Source organism: Mustela lutreola, chromosome 5 (genome assembly GCF_030435805.1).
Source record: "Mustela lutreola isolate mMusLut2 chromosome 5, mMusLut2.pri, whole genome shotgun sequence".
NCBI classification, from domain to species: Eukaryota; Metazoa; Chordata; class Mammalia; order Carnivora; family Mustelidae; genus Mustela; species Mustela lutreola.
This window is the reverse complement of record NC_081294.1, coordinates 160714592-160729715: the sequence shown is the minus strand read 5'-3', so window position 1 is coordinate 160729715 and position 15124 is coordinate 160714592. Positions and strand designations below refer to the sequence as shown.

The 15124-nt window shown below is 41.2% G+C and overlaps 1 protein-coding gene across 1 annotated transcript; it reads right to left on the bottom strand.

Annotated features, from left to right (window-relative positions):
• Positions 1-12880: 12880 nt before the first annotated feature.
• On the bottom strand, positions 12881-13852 carry LOC131831240 (olfactory receptor 2B11). The gene has a single exon (XM_059173400.1). It carries the CDS (start codon positions 13850-13852, stop codon positions 12881-12883), a length of 972 nt encoding a protein of 323 aa, XP_059029383.1.
• Between the last annotated feature and the right edge of the window lie 1272 nt (positions 13853-15124).

Here is a 15124-nt window from a genome sequence, read left to right as displayed (position 1 = left end):
TTCCCAACCACAAATAACTGTGGAAAGGTATTCTGTGTAGGTGCTTAGAAATAATGGTCAGGGTAAAGAATGATTTCTTTGCACCACTGAATGAACAGAAGCTTCAGCCTCAGTAGAGAAGCTCCAGGGGCATGAGAAATCATAGGAATGAAAAACACTTATCAGAATATTACAGAAATGTCCTAAATAAGTAAATGTATAAACACAGAAAGTAGCTGATTGCTTAGGGCTGGGGGTGGAATGTAGGTTTGGGGGTGATGACTGGGGCTGTGGGTGTGTGTACATGTGTGGTAGAATAGGGGTTTGGGGGTAACTCTCAGGGCCGGGTGTCTGTGTAATGGAATGGAGGCTTGGGGGTGATGGCCAGGGCTGGAGTTTTGTGTGGTAGAATGGAGGTTTGGGGGTGATGACTAAGTAGGAGTGGATTTTCTTAAAGGTTAAAAATTCTGAAATTTCGTGATGGATTTACAACTGTGTGAGTATTCTAAAACTCATCAATTCTACATTTTACATGGATAGATTATATGGTATCCAATTATATCTCACTAACATTGTTGTTTTAAGCCTGATTTATAGTTACAACTATATCAGAGAGTTATCTCAATACACTTTGCTGCCTCAAGATTTAGTCCTTGATTTTTTTAATTAATTTTTAAATTTTTCTATAAACATGTAATGTATTTTTATTCCCAGGGGTACAGGTCTGTGCATCACCAGGCTTACACATTTCACAGCACTCACCATAGCACATACCCTCCCCAAAGTCGTCCTTGATTTTTGTATGTAGTTTTATCCCCTTTTTAAAATTGGATATGACATGGTAGCTCGGTTGTGATGTTTTTGCAACAGTAGAAATTCTTCTTGAAGCCCCTGCCTTTCCCTGATGTGGATGAGGACACTTAGTGGTGGGACAGCTGATAGAGCATGGAAGAGGGTGACCACGACTTGTGTCATGGAGATTTGGGGAGCGATGGGGCAGATGCATTAACAAGGATGTTTTTAGTCCTTCCTCTGCCTTATCTTTCTGCCCAACCTTGACATGTCATAAAGTCTACACTCCATGGCATTGGTCCCACTTTCCTACTCTGCTTTTGATTCTCTGTGCTATCTTTGCTCCCTTTGCTTCCTCCTGGGGCACCTCAGGAAAGCAGCAGTGGAGCCCCATGGGCAGGAAGACTGAATTCAGCAGAGTTTTGCTGCTCTGGTATTGACATAGGAGGCAAGATTTTATTTTATTATTTTATTTTATATTTTATTTTATTTATTTTTAACATCTTAATTTAGTTTTATTTCTTATAAGTGTTTCAAGATTCATTCTTTATACACCACACCCATGAGACAACATTTTAAATGGGAACTTTAAGTGATTCTGAGGAAAGGACACCACTGTCCTCCTTTGAGAAAACTAGCTCAGTGGGAGTGGTGGACATGTCCCCAGTGAGTTGCTTATTTGTTGTACAATCTTGGCTCATCTAAATCACACTCTCTCAGCATGTAAAAAGGAGATGCTGGGTGGCTCAGTTGGTTAAGCGGCTGCCTTCGGCTCAGGTCATGATCCCAGCGTCCTGGGATCGAGTCCCACATTGGGCTCCTTGCTTGGCAGGGAGCCTGCTTCTTCATATGCCTCTGCCTGCCACTCTGTCTGCCTGTGCTTGCTGTCGCTTCTCTCTCTATGACAAATAAATAAAATAAAATCTTTAGTGATTTTTAAAAAAAGATGTTTGTAAAGCTCCAGTCTTGAACAATAATATAGGAGGTGTTCAATAACTGACTTCTTTCCTTATTTCCGTTTCCATGCGTTTCCTATTTACTTCCTTTTCTTCTTCTTTCATATACAACATGGAAGTACTGCGTTAAGTATAGGAACCAGGATTAACTTGTGAGATGGCTATCATCACCAGCATGAATCAGTATTAGTCTGTAGGTGGCTATCATCACCAGCATGAATCAGGATTAGACTGTGGGTGACTATCATCACCACCATGAATCAGGATTAGCGTGTAGGTGACTATCGTCACCAGCATGAATCAGGCTCAGCCTGTATTTGGTTATCATTGCCAGCATGAATCAGGATTATTCTGTGAGGCGGCTGTCATCACCAGCATGTTTCATAAATGAGGAAGCTATGAACTGAGCCCTAGTCAGCAATGTGTCTTTGATCTTTGCCACTGGAACCTGACCGGCCAGACTCTTCATTCATTTGTTCAGGTGACAAGAGTTTGTACATGCAGGGCACTGCTCTAAAGGCAAAACAATAAGTCTCTACCATCACAGAACATTCTGTGGGGAGGAACAAACATTAAGAACAATTGGAAAGAAAACTAATCAAAGGTGGTAAATGCCTTGGTGGGAGAAGAAGGTGGGGACACTCTCCCCACAGCTTTATTGAGAACTGATTGACAAACATTGTGTATACATATGGTGCACAGCCTGATGTTCTCATATAAATATATGAAATATATATATACTGTTTGTATAATTTAGATAGACATACTTTTTTAAAAATTTAATTTAATTTAATTTTTCAGTGTTCCAAGATTCATTATTTATGCACCATACCCAGTGATCCATGCAATATGTGGTAGACACTGTTTTTTTTTTTTTTTTTTTTTTTTTTTTATTTTTATCCCCAGGGGTACAGGTCTGTGAATCACCAGGTTTACACACTTCACAGCACACACCAAATCACATACCCTCCCCAATGTCCATAATCCCACCCCCTTCTCCCAAACCCCCTCCCCCCGGCAACCCTCAGTTTGTTTTGTGAGATTAAGAGTCACTTATGGTTTGTCTCCCTCCCAATCCCATCTTGTTTCATTTATTCTTCTACCCACTTAAGCCTCCATGTTGCATCACCACTTCCTCATATCAGGGAGATCATATGATAGTTGTCTTTCTCTGCTTGACTTATTTCGCTAAGCATGATACGCTCTAGTTCCATCCATGTTGTTGCAAATGGCAAGATTTCATTTCTTTTGATGGCTGCATAGTATTCCATTGTGTATATATACCACATCTTCTTGATCCATTCATCTGTTGATGGACATCTAGGTTCTTTCCATAGTTTGGCTATTGTGGAAGAATAAATATTGTGAAAATGTCTATGCTACCTAAAGCAATCTACACATTTAATGCAATTCCTATCAAAGTACCATCCATCTTTTTCAAAGAAATGGAACAAATAATTCTAAAATTTATATGGAACCAGAAAAGACCTCGAATAGCCAAAGGGATATTGAAAAAGAAAGCCAACGTTGGTGGCATCACAGTTCCGGACTTCAAGCTCTATTACAAAGCTGTCATCATCAAGATAGCATGGTACTGGCACAAAAACAGACATATAGATCAATGGAACAGAATAGAGAGCCCAGAAATAGACCCTCAAATCTATGGTCATCTAATCTTCGACAAAGCAGGAAAGAATGTCCAATGGAAAAAAGACAGCCTTTTCAATAAATGGTGCTGGGAAAATTGGACAGCCACATGCAGAAAAATGAAATTGGACCATTTCCTTACACCACACACAAAAATAGACTCAAAATGGATGAAGGACCTCAATGTGCGAAAGGAATCCATCAAAATCCTTGAGGAGAACACGGGCAGCAACCTCTTCGACCTCTGCCGCAGCAACATCTTCCTAGGAACAACGCAAAAGGCAAGGGAAGCAAGGGAAAAAATGAACTACTGGGATTTCATCAAGATCAAAAGCTTTTGCACAGCAAAGGAAACAGTTAACAAAATCAAAAGACAACTGGTAGACACTGTTTTAAAGGAGAATAAGGAGCTTAGGAAATTTTCCTTACCAGATGTTATAACTGCCATAATGCCATAGCCTCTAAAACCTCATGATCACAGGTTCAAGCCTCCAGTGGTAGATCTTAAGCAGTGGGGTCGAAGTGTTCAGCATGGTGACTAGAGTTCCCAAGACTGGGCTGCATATTTGAAAGTCCTGAGAAGAGTAGAGTTAAAAGTGCTCATCCCAAGGAAAAAAACTAACTCTGTGTGGTGCTGGAATGGTAACTAATCTTATTGTAATCATTTTGAAATATATACATAAGTTAAATGATTATGTGATGTGGTATACCTAAAATTATACAATGGATGCTATATGCTAATTCTGTTTTAAGAAAACCAAGAAAAAAACAATGCCCTGGTGATATTGGTGCAAATAGAGCAGTGAAACCAAAGAGAAGGTGACCGATTTCCTGGGTGACTGGAAGTAGAATTGTCATCAGTGTAGGACAAGCAGGTAGAGATGAAGGAGACCAGGGGTTTGCATTAAGTTAGGGCAGTGTTCTGCTCAGACATGGGGAGGTTTCCCAGACTGCAGCAGGCCATGGCACACATCCAGTGCCTGTTCTGAGAGCGGGTCTCACGTGGCTGGAATTTCCATCCTCTTGCTCTAACACAAGCAGCGGTGGTGGTAGCTTGCTCTGTTGTCCTTCCACATAAAGCTCATGTTTAAAACACCACTTCTCAGTTTGGTGCCGGAGGAATGCCACATTGCCTTTCTGAACAGGGCTGGCTCCTCCTCCTCCCACCAGGGGCCTCTTTGAGTCCCTGGTATCTCCCAGAAAATGTTTGCCGCTTACGCTATGTTCATGACTTACATTTCCAGCAAGTGAAGGACACTGGTGAGAACTGGGAACAGCACAGAGTGGTTTGTACCTTTTCTTTTCTTTCTTTCTTTCTTTCTTTCTTTCTTTCTTTCTTTCTTTCTTTCTTTCTTTCAAGAAATGCTGCTTAATTAAACATTGCAATCTGAAGAGTGGAGAGGGTGGTGCCTCTCAAATCTGGTATACAGAGCTTGGGGAGAGTCCTGGAAGGTGGAAGCCCCACTGTGTATCCTCAGCCTCCCTCTCTGAAAACCTCATTCACCTTTAATTGGAGCAATGAAGCAGCCACGAAGGGTAAGCAAACTGAGTTTGAGCAGAGCACTGGAGACTGCAGGCCAGCCAGGACCTCTGGAGAATATGTGGATTACAGATTTCCTTTCAGTCTGTGCCCACTGGGAGCTGAGCATCAGGATGGAAGAAACCAAGGCTTCCTGGTCTTCTGGATTGCTGGAGTGGAACCAGAGACCTCTGTGAACCTCTGCCTACAGGTGGTGCTTCTATCTCAAAGGGACTGATTTCTTGGAGACCTTTGAGCTCCTGGGATTTACTCCAAGCCCTTCAGCCGAGGTGTTGAGCCTTTCCTCAGCAGGAGCATGGTGATGTGCCACTATGGGAGCCTCATGCTTGGATGTGCAGGGTTGGAAGTCTGTCTCTTCCCTCTGTCCCCCTGCAGCTGTAGCTCTCACGCTCCAGGCTCATATAGCTTGGGTCCCACAGGGATGCTCTTCACTTCCCCTGTGGATGGATTTGCCCCCTCTCATGCCTTCTGGTTCTCTTTATTTCAAGGTATTGTGTTGGATAAGTTGAGAGTTCTGGAGTCAGTGTCTGTGGTGTAAGAAAAAAATGCGTATATTTGATCTTTGTCCCTAGTGCTTGATATACAGTGTCAAAAACTCTTCAGATTTCCTGAGTGATAAGAGTATCTTTTGTTGTTCATAAAAAGCCTGTTTTAGTCAGACCTGGACTTATACTAATGTAACATATGGTGGGTTTTTCCACAGTTTCCAAGGAGGGGCTGTCCCTGCCAAAAAGACCAAGCATGGGTTTAGGACGTTCAGCTCCATTCCTCCCACCTCTGAGGAGGGGACAGGGGCCGGAGACTGGGCCAGTCACATTATCAATGAGTTAATCAACCATGCCTGTGTAATAAATCCCCTGTACGAACTCTGGGTACCAAGGTTTGGCAGAACTCTACACACTGATGAGCTGGGAAGGGACAGGGCATGGAAGCTCTGCGTCCCCCACCCTGCAGCAGACCTTGCCCTGTGCATCTCTCCCACTCGGCTGCTTCTGAGTTGTATCTTTTATAATAAAATGGTCCTTACAAGCATGGCACTTTTCAGTGAGTTCCACAATTCATTGAACTTGAAAGATGGGCTGTGGGAAACCCAGAACTTATAGTTTAATCATTCCAAATTATAGGTGGGACTTGTGGTCCCATGGGACTGAGACCCTTCCACCTGTGGGCTCTGTGGTAACTCCACAGCTTGTGTCTATACTGGATTGGATTGTTGGATACCTGACTGGGGGTGGATGATTGGTCAGCAACCATGCAGGGCCCCAAGCACTTCACTCACCTTGTTACCATGCACAAGTAACTCCACTTTCCTTTTTGTGCAAAAATGCAAGTAATTATTATATCTGTATCAGTTCGATACTTTGAGATTTAAAAGGACTGCTATTGCATTCAGAGTGCTGCCCAGAATGCAATAAGGTCTATTTTCATCTGTTTCTCTTCTCATTATCTTTGAGGGGTAAATGTCAGAAATAAGGTCATGGGTTAAAGACTCAATTTCAGTTTCCCTTCTAGTGGACAACATGCTCAGGGAATTAGGGGACTTAGTTTGGAGTGGAGTCTCTGGAACACAACCTCCCAGGATAGAAAAGTTCATTCTGTGACCATGAATGAGCAAAAGGTATCTGTTTTCCACTTAATGATTTGTTGTTTAGTTGTATTGAGAATTACCTTAATGGACACATAAGCCTCATTTTAGGAATTATTAGCATTGATTCCTGGAGGACAAGAATGTCTCTAGGACTGTGAACTCACTTTCATTAAGCATATTTCTGCTCCCTAAACTGCTGTATATTCTAATTAAGGGGTTGTTAGGTACAAGTCATATGTTTTGGTAGTCTAGAGCAGTGATATCAGCATCTAAATAATAAACAGGTGTATCAGTCAGAACATAGCCATGTGACAGAAACTAGACCAATTGTTTCAACTGAAGGAATTTAACATAAAGATTGTGGGGAATTAGAGGTTGGGTCTCTGAAAAGAGAGAGACAACACAAAAGTTTTATGGGGGGAATGACTTCAGCAAACAGGTAGTTAGCTTTATGAGAATGTGGGTATTTGGAGGAGGGTCCCAGGAGAGTGCCGCTGGGTTGCTGTTGGTGTGAAGTGCTGGTCTTGCAGGTGTGCAAAGTGGAGTCAGCTGCTACCGGCAGCGTGAGGAGACCTCGCTGTAGAAGCATCGAAGGACAAAGGGAAGCCAGACGGAGAATGTCTTCTCTCCTTTCCAGCCTGGCAGACTGACTGAGGAACTTCCCACAGGATGTGTTTACAGGAAGCAGCTGACAGGCAAAATCATTTTTGCTCAAGTCCCAACTTTGCATCACAAAGAGGAGTACAACTTGCTGTCAAAAGACTAGCTTCATAGCTGGCACTGTGATACTTAGTATAGGGTGTGGGTATAAAAAATACATTTGAGAATCAAGTGTGTGTGTGTCAAGAGATGATTAAGTGAGGTTTCAGAAGGTGGGAGTAAGGAAGTGGGCAACTAGGAGAAATCCTGACAGTTAATTTTAGTTTGTCAAGGAAGGCTTTGTCTACTAGTGGGGATGGGAGGTTGAAAGGAAGAAGATGATGAATATATATCACTTCTTTGTCCATTCATCTCTTTGTGGACACTCGGGCTGTTTCCATATCTTGGCTATTGTAAATAAAGCTGCAATAATATCTTATTAAATTAATATCAGCCGTGACCAAGAATAGTAACAACAGGAATGGACCCAGAGGGTAGTATGCTAAGAGAAATCATTTAGTCAGAGAAGGGCAAATATCATAAGATTTCACTTGTATGTAGAATTTAAGAAACAAAACAAGTGAGGAAGTGGGGAAAAAGAGAGAGACAAACCAAGAAACAGACCTTAACTATGGAGACCAAACTGATGGTTACCAGAGGGGGGCGGGGTGGGAGGATGGGTGAAGTAGGTGAAGGGGATTAAGAAGACACTTGCCATGATGAGCACTGAGAAATGTATAGAATTGTTGAATCACTATATTGTACAACTTAAGCTAACATAACACTATGTTATTATATTTCAATAAAAGATAAATAGAGAAAATGAAAGATATGATCAAATTCGTGTACTTTACTGATTTTAAAAAAGCATCTGATGATTAGGGTGTCTGGGTGGCTCACATAGTGTTCAGTTCATGATCTCAGGGTTGTGGGATCAAGCCCTGTATCAGGCTCTATGCTCTGAGTGGTGTCTGCTTTGGACTCTCTCTCCTTCTCCCTCTGCCTCTCCTCCCATTCTCTCTCTCTCTCTCTCTCTTTGGAATAAATAAATAAAACTTAAAAAAAAAAATCTGACAGTTGTTAATGATGGAAACACGAAAGATAGCAGTAATTCTTCAAGAAAAAAGTTGGCATACTTGATTTTGTTTTTTATCATGAACTGGGAATGACATAATTAGAACTTTGTCTCTGCTAAATAATTAATGTCAGAAAGAGGTGCCAAGAAAGTCTAGAGTAAATGTCATTCTCTTTTTCCATACATCTCCCAATGACAAAAGACTCTATAACAAGATAGTCTGGTTAGTCAGCTACCTGAATCTTTTACAAACTTGTATTTACTATGTAAGAAACCTTTATTGACTGAAGGCAGATCCTTTGTGGGTGTCAGTGAAATTTTTAGAGTATTATTATCAGGTTTTCTTGAGGAAGATGTTGGCTTTCTTTTGGTTGACTTGAAGAGCTATCTACTCAGGTTGGACACCTTGAGAAGGTGGGTGCTGGGCCATTTTTGACTAGAGCATCCAATAAAGGATTTTTAAAGATCTTGGCTTGAGTTTCAACCAGTTATCACATCATCTCTAGTGATCATGCATCTAATTATCACAAGAAACAATTTAAAAGATTTTGTAGCTAAAAGCAGTAAGTGGTTCAGGGAAATAGTTAAGTCATTCAAGGAATGCTACCTTTCTTGTAAGAGTAATTTAAAAAAAAAAAGGGGAAGATTCTAGGCTTTTGTAAAATTTGCCTTGCTGAAACACTGCCCTCCACTGCTGGAAACCTTTTTCTGCTTACTCTCATTTTTTTGTGGCTTGAGCTCAGTGACAAGGAGTATGGTGTGGATGAAGCTGGATAATGACTAATTCATAGAATTAGGAATTTGCACAAATGGTAAATAGAGCATTATAATTATTTTAAGTATTATTAAGTGTTTTTCCTTTTTTTTTTCTTTTTGACATGATTTAAAAAAAAATTAAATATCCTAGAAATGTCTTTAAGGTAATGTCAATTTTAGCTCTCTCTTAACCTTTGGCCAAGGAATTCAGGGCTTTCTGGCTAACTTCAGTGTGATAAATATTTATCAAGCGCTGCTCAATTCCTTGAGTTGGAAACATGATTTTAAACATCTAAGACAGGTACAGAATTTGCCAAATGTAATTGAGTCTATTCTTCTTAAAGAATAAAAAAGGCTTTCTGTTGTCATTGTCGCACAAAGTCTAAGTTACTATGGGTGGAAAGTTACTATGGGGTTCAGTCCAGGGGTGAAGACAATCCTCTGTGGATGTGAAGCTGGCACGTTTCAGCCTTGTACCACTAGCCCTAGTGGTACTATGCAACACGAAGCTGTGCATAGTCTATCTGAAAGCCTCCCGTAGCTCCTGCAGCTAAGTGATTCTATGGTAGTCTTTGCATTTAACAAACTGACAGGCGCCTTTTTCTTTCTAAATACCGTGTGATAGATAATTTTAGCTAGCCATATATTGTGTGCATGAGGTTCATAAGGACTTTTCAATCATTAATTTCCATTTATCAACTGAAATTTTGTTTAGTATGTGATTTTTTTTTGGCACTAGTGGCAATTCATCAAGGAGCATATTAAAATTAATTTGACTCACCCCCTCAAAAATTAAAAAAAAAAAAAAAGAATCTCTTTATACTCACAGTACAGAGAATAGATTTCCAAAGTTTTACTGGCAAAGTGATACTTTTAGAAAAGTACCTGAAAAGCATACACCTTATCCTGTTTTCTTCATGGGTATTTCTCAGATTTTTCCACAAAGTATTCAGAAAAGCAGAGGACAGTGAATTTCAGAAACCTTACCATAATATAGAACAGTGCATCAAAGCACACAAAGTATTTGAAACTTTGGGTTTTATGATAAAAATTTACCTACATTTTTCTATCTATTCTCTCTGTTTATTATAATTATATTATAATAATTATCAGTTCAATTATTTAAATATCTTCTCAAGCATCAAATAATATCGATGCTTCTGGAAAATTTTTTTTTAAAGATTTTATTTATTTATTTTACAGAGAGAGATCACAAGTAGGCAGAGAGGCAGGCAGAGAGAGGAGGAAGCAGGCTCCCTGCTGAGCAGAGAGCCCAATGCGGGACTCTATCCCAGGACCCTGAGATCATGACCTGAGCCGAAGGCAGCGGCTTAACCCACTGAGCCACCCAGGCGCCCGCTTCTGGAAAATTTGTCATGTTTACCTTGTGCTTTTATGTAACTCTGATGTAGAATATTCTGGGGTCTCTGGTGTTCCAGCTGCATGCCAAACCATCCCCAAACTCAGTAGCTTGGGATGACTCACCATTTTGCACGTTGGGAATTTGGGCAGAGCTCAGCTTTATTTTCTTTTTGCCTATGCTGTGTCTACTGAGGTCACGGTGTGGTATTGAACTAGTGGGCAGGAGGGGCTCAGAGAGCCCCAACTCAAGTGCGGTAGAATTGGTGGGAAGCCTGGCAGAGGAAGGATGGAAGGTGATAATGTCTGCCCACAGTCTTCCCAGCATGGCTACCTAACAGCAGTTAAGCTTTCTACCTGGTAACTACAGACCCAGACAGACTGTGTTAACTGCACACTACCAAATTTCCTTTGATCTTGCCTTGGAAGGTCTAAAATATCACTTTTACCTCGTTTTTAATAAGAAGTACTTTGAGATCATCTTTAATCTAGCACACCTGTTTTGAGAAATATAATCTTCAGTCCTCTCAAATGTGTTTTAAAATTAGGTCGCTTCCGTACATAGCTGTATGTGCTATGAAGGTCTAAAATATCACTTTTATCTTGTTTTAATAAGAAGTACTTTGAGATCATCTTTAATCTAGCACACCTGTTTTAAGAAATATAGTCTTCAGTCCTCCCAAATGTGTTCTAAAATTAGGTCACATCCATACATAGCTGTATGTGCAGACTGACGTTTTTGCATCCATGCCAGATTGCTCTCATTGAATTGTGTCCTGGACCTGTGCTATTAGGAAAAGTAAGGAGAGAAAGTTCTTATGCATTATTATGCATGTCACTAAGGTAGTTCTAAAGGGCTTTTAGTTATTACCTGGGGAGAGCAACCCAGGGAAAAATTTCTTTGTGGTTGTGAAAATGGGAAGAGTCATGATTCTTCTACATTTCTTAAATCAAATGCAATAGCTTTGCAATCTTTATTTTCTTTTTGCCTTTACTGTCAAGAAAACTTCTTCAATTTTCCTTTTGTCCTAATTGTCATATGGCTGTTGTTGTTGTTGTTATTATTATTATTATATTTATTTTCTCTGCTAGATTATGTTAGTATCTGGGATATGTATGACAGCAGGATAAAAATGAATAAGTTAAATATAAATAAATACAAAATATGACAAAAATGCAAATACAGAGTCTTAGTATTGTGGCCTGTTCTACTAAAGGAGGCAGTCAGTATGGACGTTAGTACTGGTCTCAGTTCCAACAGTTACTGGAACAACCATGACCACGTTACCACTCCAATAACCAAATTCTTACATGACAATGGAAAAATATAAAAGTGTTTACCTCCTGGGGATATTTAAACAAGATAGCATACATAAATACACTTAATCTAGTACCTGCATCTTGGAAGCCTTCTACAAATGTTAGCTGTCACAATGACTTTGAACTTATTAAACTTATAGTGTCCTTAAATTTGATTGTATTTATATCTTCTATTCTCAACTAGATATTCTTTGTTTAGGTAATATGCTATTTTGGTTTATACTCATAAATCTAATATAGAGTCTTATGCATGCCATAATCTATGGCAGCAATGCTCACAATAGCCAAACTATGGAAAGAATCCAGATGTCCATTGACAGATGAATAGATAAAGAGGTAGTATATATATGTATATATATGATGCAGTATTACTCAGTCACCAGGAAAAGATGAAATCTTTCCATTTGCAACAACATGGATGGAACTAGAGGGTATTGTGCTAAGAGAAATAAGTTAATCAGAGAAAGACAATTATCATATGATCTCACTCATATATTGAATTTAAGAATTAAAACAAAAGATCATAGGGGAAAAGAGGAAAAAATAAAACAAGATGAAATCAGAGAGGGACACAAACCATAAGAGACCCTTAACCATAGGGGACAAACTGAGGGTCGCTGGAGGGGAGGGGGCTAAGGGATGGGGTAACTGGGTGATGGATATTAAGGAGGGCATGTGATGTAATGAGCACTGGATGTTATATAAGACGGATGAGTCATTAACCTCTACCTCAGAAAGCAATAATGCATTATATGTTAATTAATTAAAGTTACATAAAAATAATAAAGAAAAAACAAAAAAAATATGTGGAGACAAATTTATTATCATATCAGATTATGATTCAGTTTCACATTATGTATCCTTAGGAGTAATGAAAATGGAAGAGGAAGATTGGAAAGAGACAAATGGGAGAAAAATAAGAAAAAAATAGGAAGATGAAAAGGGGCAAGAATTAGGAAACTAGAAATGTAAATAATTTGACAAATAACTTATTGAACACCAATTCTGTTTAAACGAATCCTAAAAACAAATGGCCTCTGAGAACAAAGACTATTGGGAGGGGTGGGGTTTTAGGCACCATGACCACACAGAAGGTGAAATGTTGGGACAGTGACTTGGCGGGGGGGGGGGGGGGGTCTTTCAAATCTCTCAAAACACCTGTGCTATTTGGGTGTCGACTCCTTCAGCACACAACACGCTTGCCCAGGCTCTGTCACCAACAGGGACTGTCATGTCTCAGAGCCATATCTTCTGCAGAACCTCCAGGTCCTTGACAGGAGTCTCCTCAGAGCTCCCTTCACATCCTTATTCCTCAGGGTGTAGATGAAGGGGTTGAGGGTGGGGGTGATTATGGAATAGAAGAGGGAGATAAACTTGCCCTGCTCTTGGGAGTAGCTGGAAGGGGGCTGCAGGTACATGTAGATGGCAGGCAGGTAGAAGAGAGAGACCACCACCAGATGGGAGGAACAGGTCCCAAAGGCTTTGCGCCTTCCCCTGGAGGACTGGATCTTGAGCACTGCATGGGCGATGAAGCCATAGGAGAGAAGGATGAGGGCTAGGGGCACCAGCACAAAGAAGGCCACCAACACAGCCAGTGTAGCATCATTCACGGCAGTATCTGCACACGACAGCTTGATCATGGCTGGCACCTCACAGAAGAAATTGTTCAGCACCTGCCGCCCACAGAAAGGCAACTGCACTGTCAGCACAACCTGAACAAGGGAGTTTCCAAAGCCGCTGAGCCAGGCCACAGCCACGAGCTGCTGGCAGAGAGGGCGGTGCATGATAATGGCATATCGGAGGGGCTCACAGATGGCCACATAGCGGTCCAGGGCCATGGCGGCCAAGACGATGCACTCAGTGCATCCCAGCCAGTGGAAAATGGCGTACTGCACTGTGCAGCCACCATAGCTGATGGTCTTCCTGGAGCTGCCCATGTTGACCAGCATCTGTGGGACTGTGGTGGTGGTATAGCAGAGATCCAGGAAGGAGAGGTGTCCGAGAAAGATGTACATGGGGCTGTGGAGCTGGGGATCCAGCAGGGACACCAGGATGATAGCGATGTTTCCCAACATGGCCAGAATATAGGACACCAGGAGAACCACAAAGAGGGGGAGCTCCAGCCATGGCCTGTCAGAAACACCGAGAAGGATGAAGTCCTTAGGGAGATCCTCCAAGAAGCTCTGGTTGTCACCTCTCATGCTGAGGCATTCTCTGGAGCCTGTGATGAGTCAAAGTGAACGAAACCTGAGAATAGGAATTAGTTGCCTTCATAATGGCTATGCCTGAGCTTTCCTACAGAGTTGCATCCTGTCTTACCTCCCCCCTGAGATGTGGGGGAGTCAGAACCAGGAGGCAGAGCAGCTTCCCATGTGTTTTGCTCTGCTTCCTGTGACCTTGACTATGCCATTTATTCTTTCTGGAATTCAATTTTTGTATCTGTGACGTGGGAAGAAAATACTTGTCAAGTTCTGGGGATGATAGAGCAGTATGATGTTTGTGAAAATGTATCAAAAATAAATAAAATTTTTCTTCTGGTTTGGTCAAAGTCTGCTACATCCCCCATCACCATTAAAATGTTTGACTTCTCTCTGCAAACTCACTGACAGGGAGTTGACCACTTTTTGGTTTTCTTGCTTTGCCTTTTGGAAGTGGTGATAGGAGGGAAGTGAGAAATGGCATCAAGCAGGATAGGAACACACTCGACTCACCTGCTAAGGTTTACAACCTGGTTCTGTCAACATGAAGAGATGTTCTCTGGTTTCCTGAACATGTTGATCTCTCTCCCAGGGCCTTTTACATGCAGGCAGCACTATCATGCACCTTGCAGTAAAAAAAAAAAAAAAAAAAGTACAATCCAAGATCCTCTGAGACCCTGGAGTGAAGGAGCTAAGTCACTTTGGCTGTTGATTTGGTCATGGCACCTAATAAGATCCCAGAGCATAGGGGTTTGAACACCGGGAGAAAGACCCAGGATGTGTAAGAACCACAGCCCTTGGAGCTGTCTCTGAAGGATCAGACTGCCTCTAGAGCTAACATTTATGGGACAGTTTGATGGACATTTAGGTTTCCTGCACAACTTTGTTGCGAAGCAGCTTTTACAATCACAAAGCACAGCTGATTTGATTTTGGGACTCTGTAGTTTTTAGAAAGCAACTGGGTTACCACTTGCTGATTCATGGGTCCCTTACGCTGAGGTCCATCAGCCCCAGGGCCTACACTCTTCCTAGAACTGAAAACCCTCAAGTTTATGACATCAATGATATAGTGCATGAGAAGACTGAGAAGGATTCATCCTTAGTTCCTTATTTGCTGCTTTATGCATAAACTATAAAATTCATGGAGATCTCTTCAATGCTGCTGCAATAAACAAGGGCTGCCCTTCCCTCCAAGTCTTGCATTCTTAAGAACCCTGGTGTTACTTGAAAACAGTCCCAACTCTGGGGTTGCAATGGATACCTTAGTGCAAATAA

Excerpts from the sequence above, each read along its gene's own strand:
- LOC131831240 (XM_059173400.1), bottom strand. The coding sequence starts at position 13,852 with ATGAGAGGTGACAACCAGAGCTTCTTGGAGGATCTCCCTAAGGACTTC.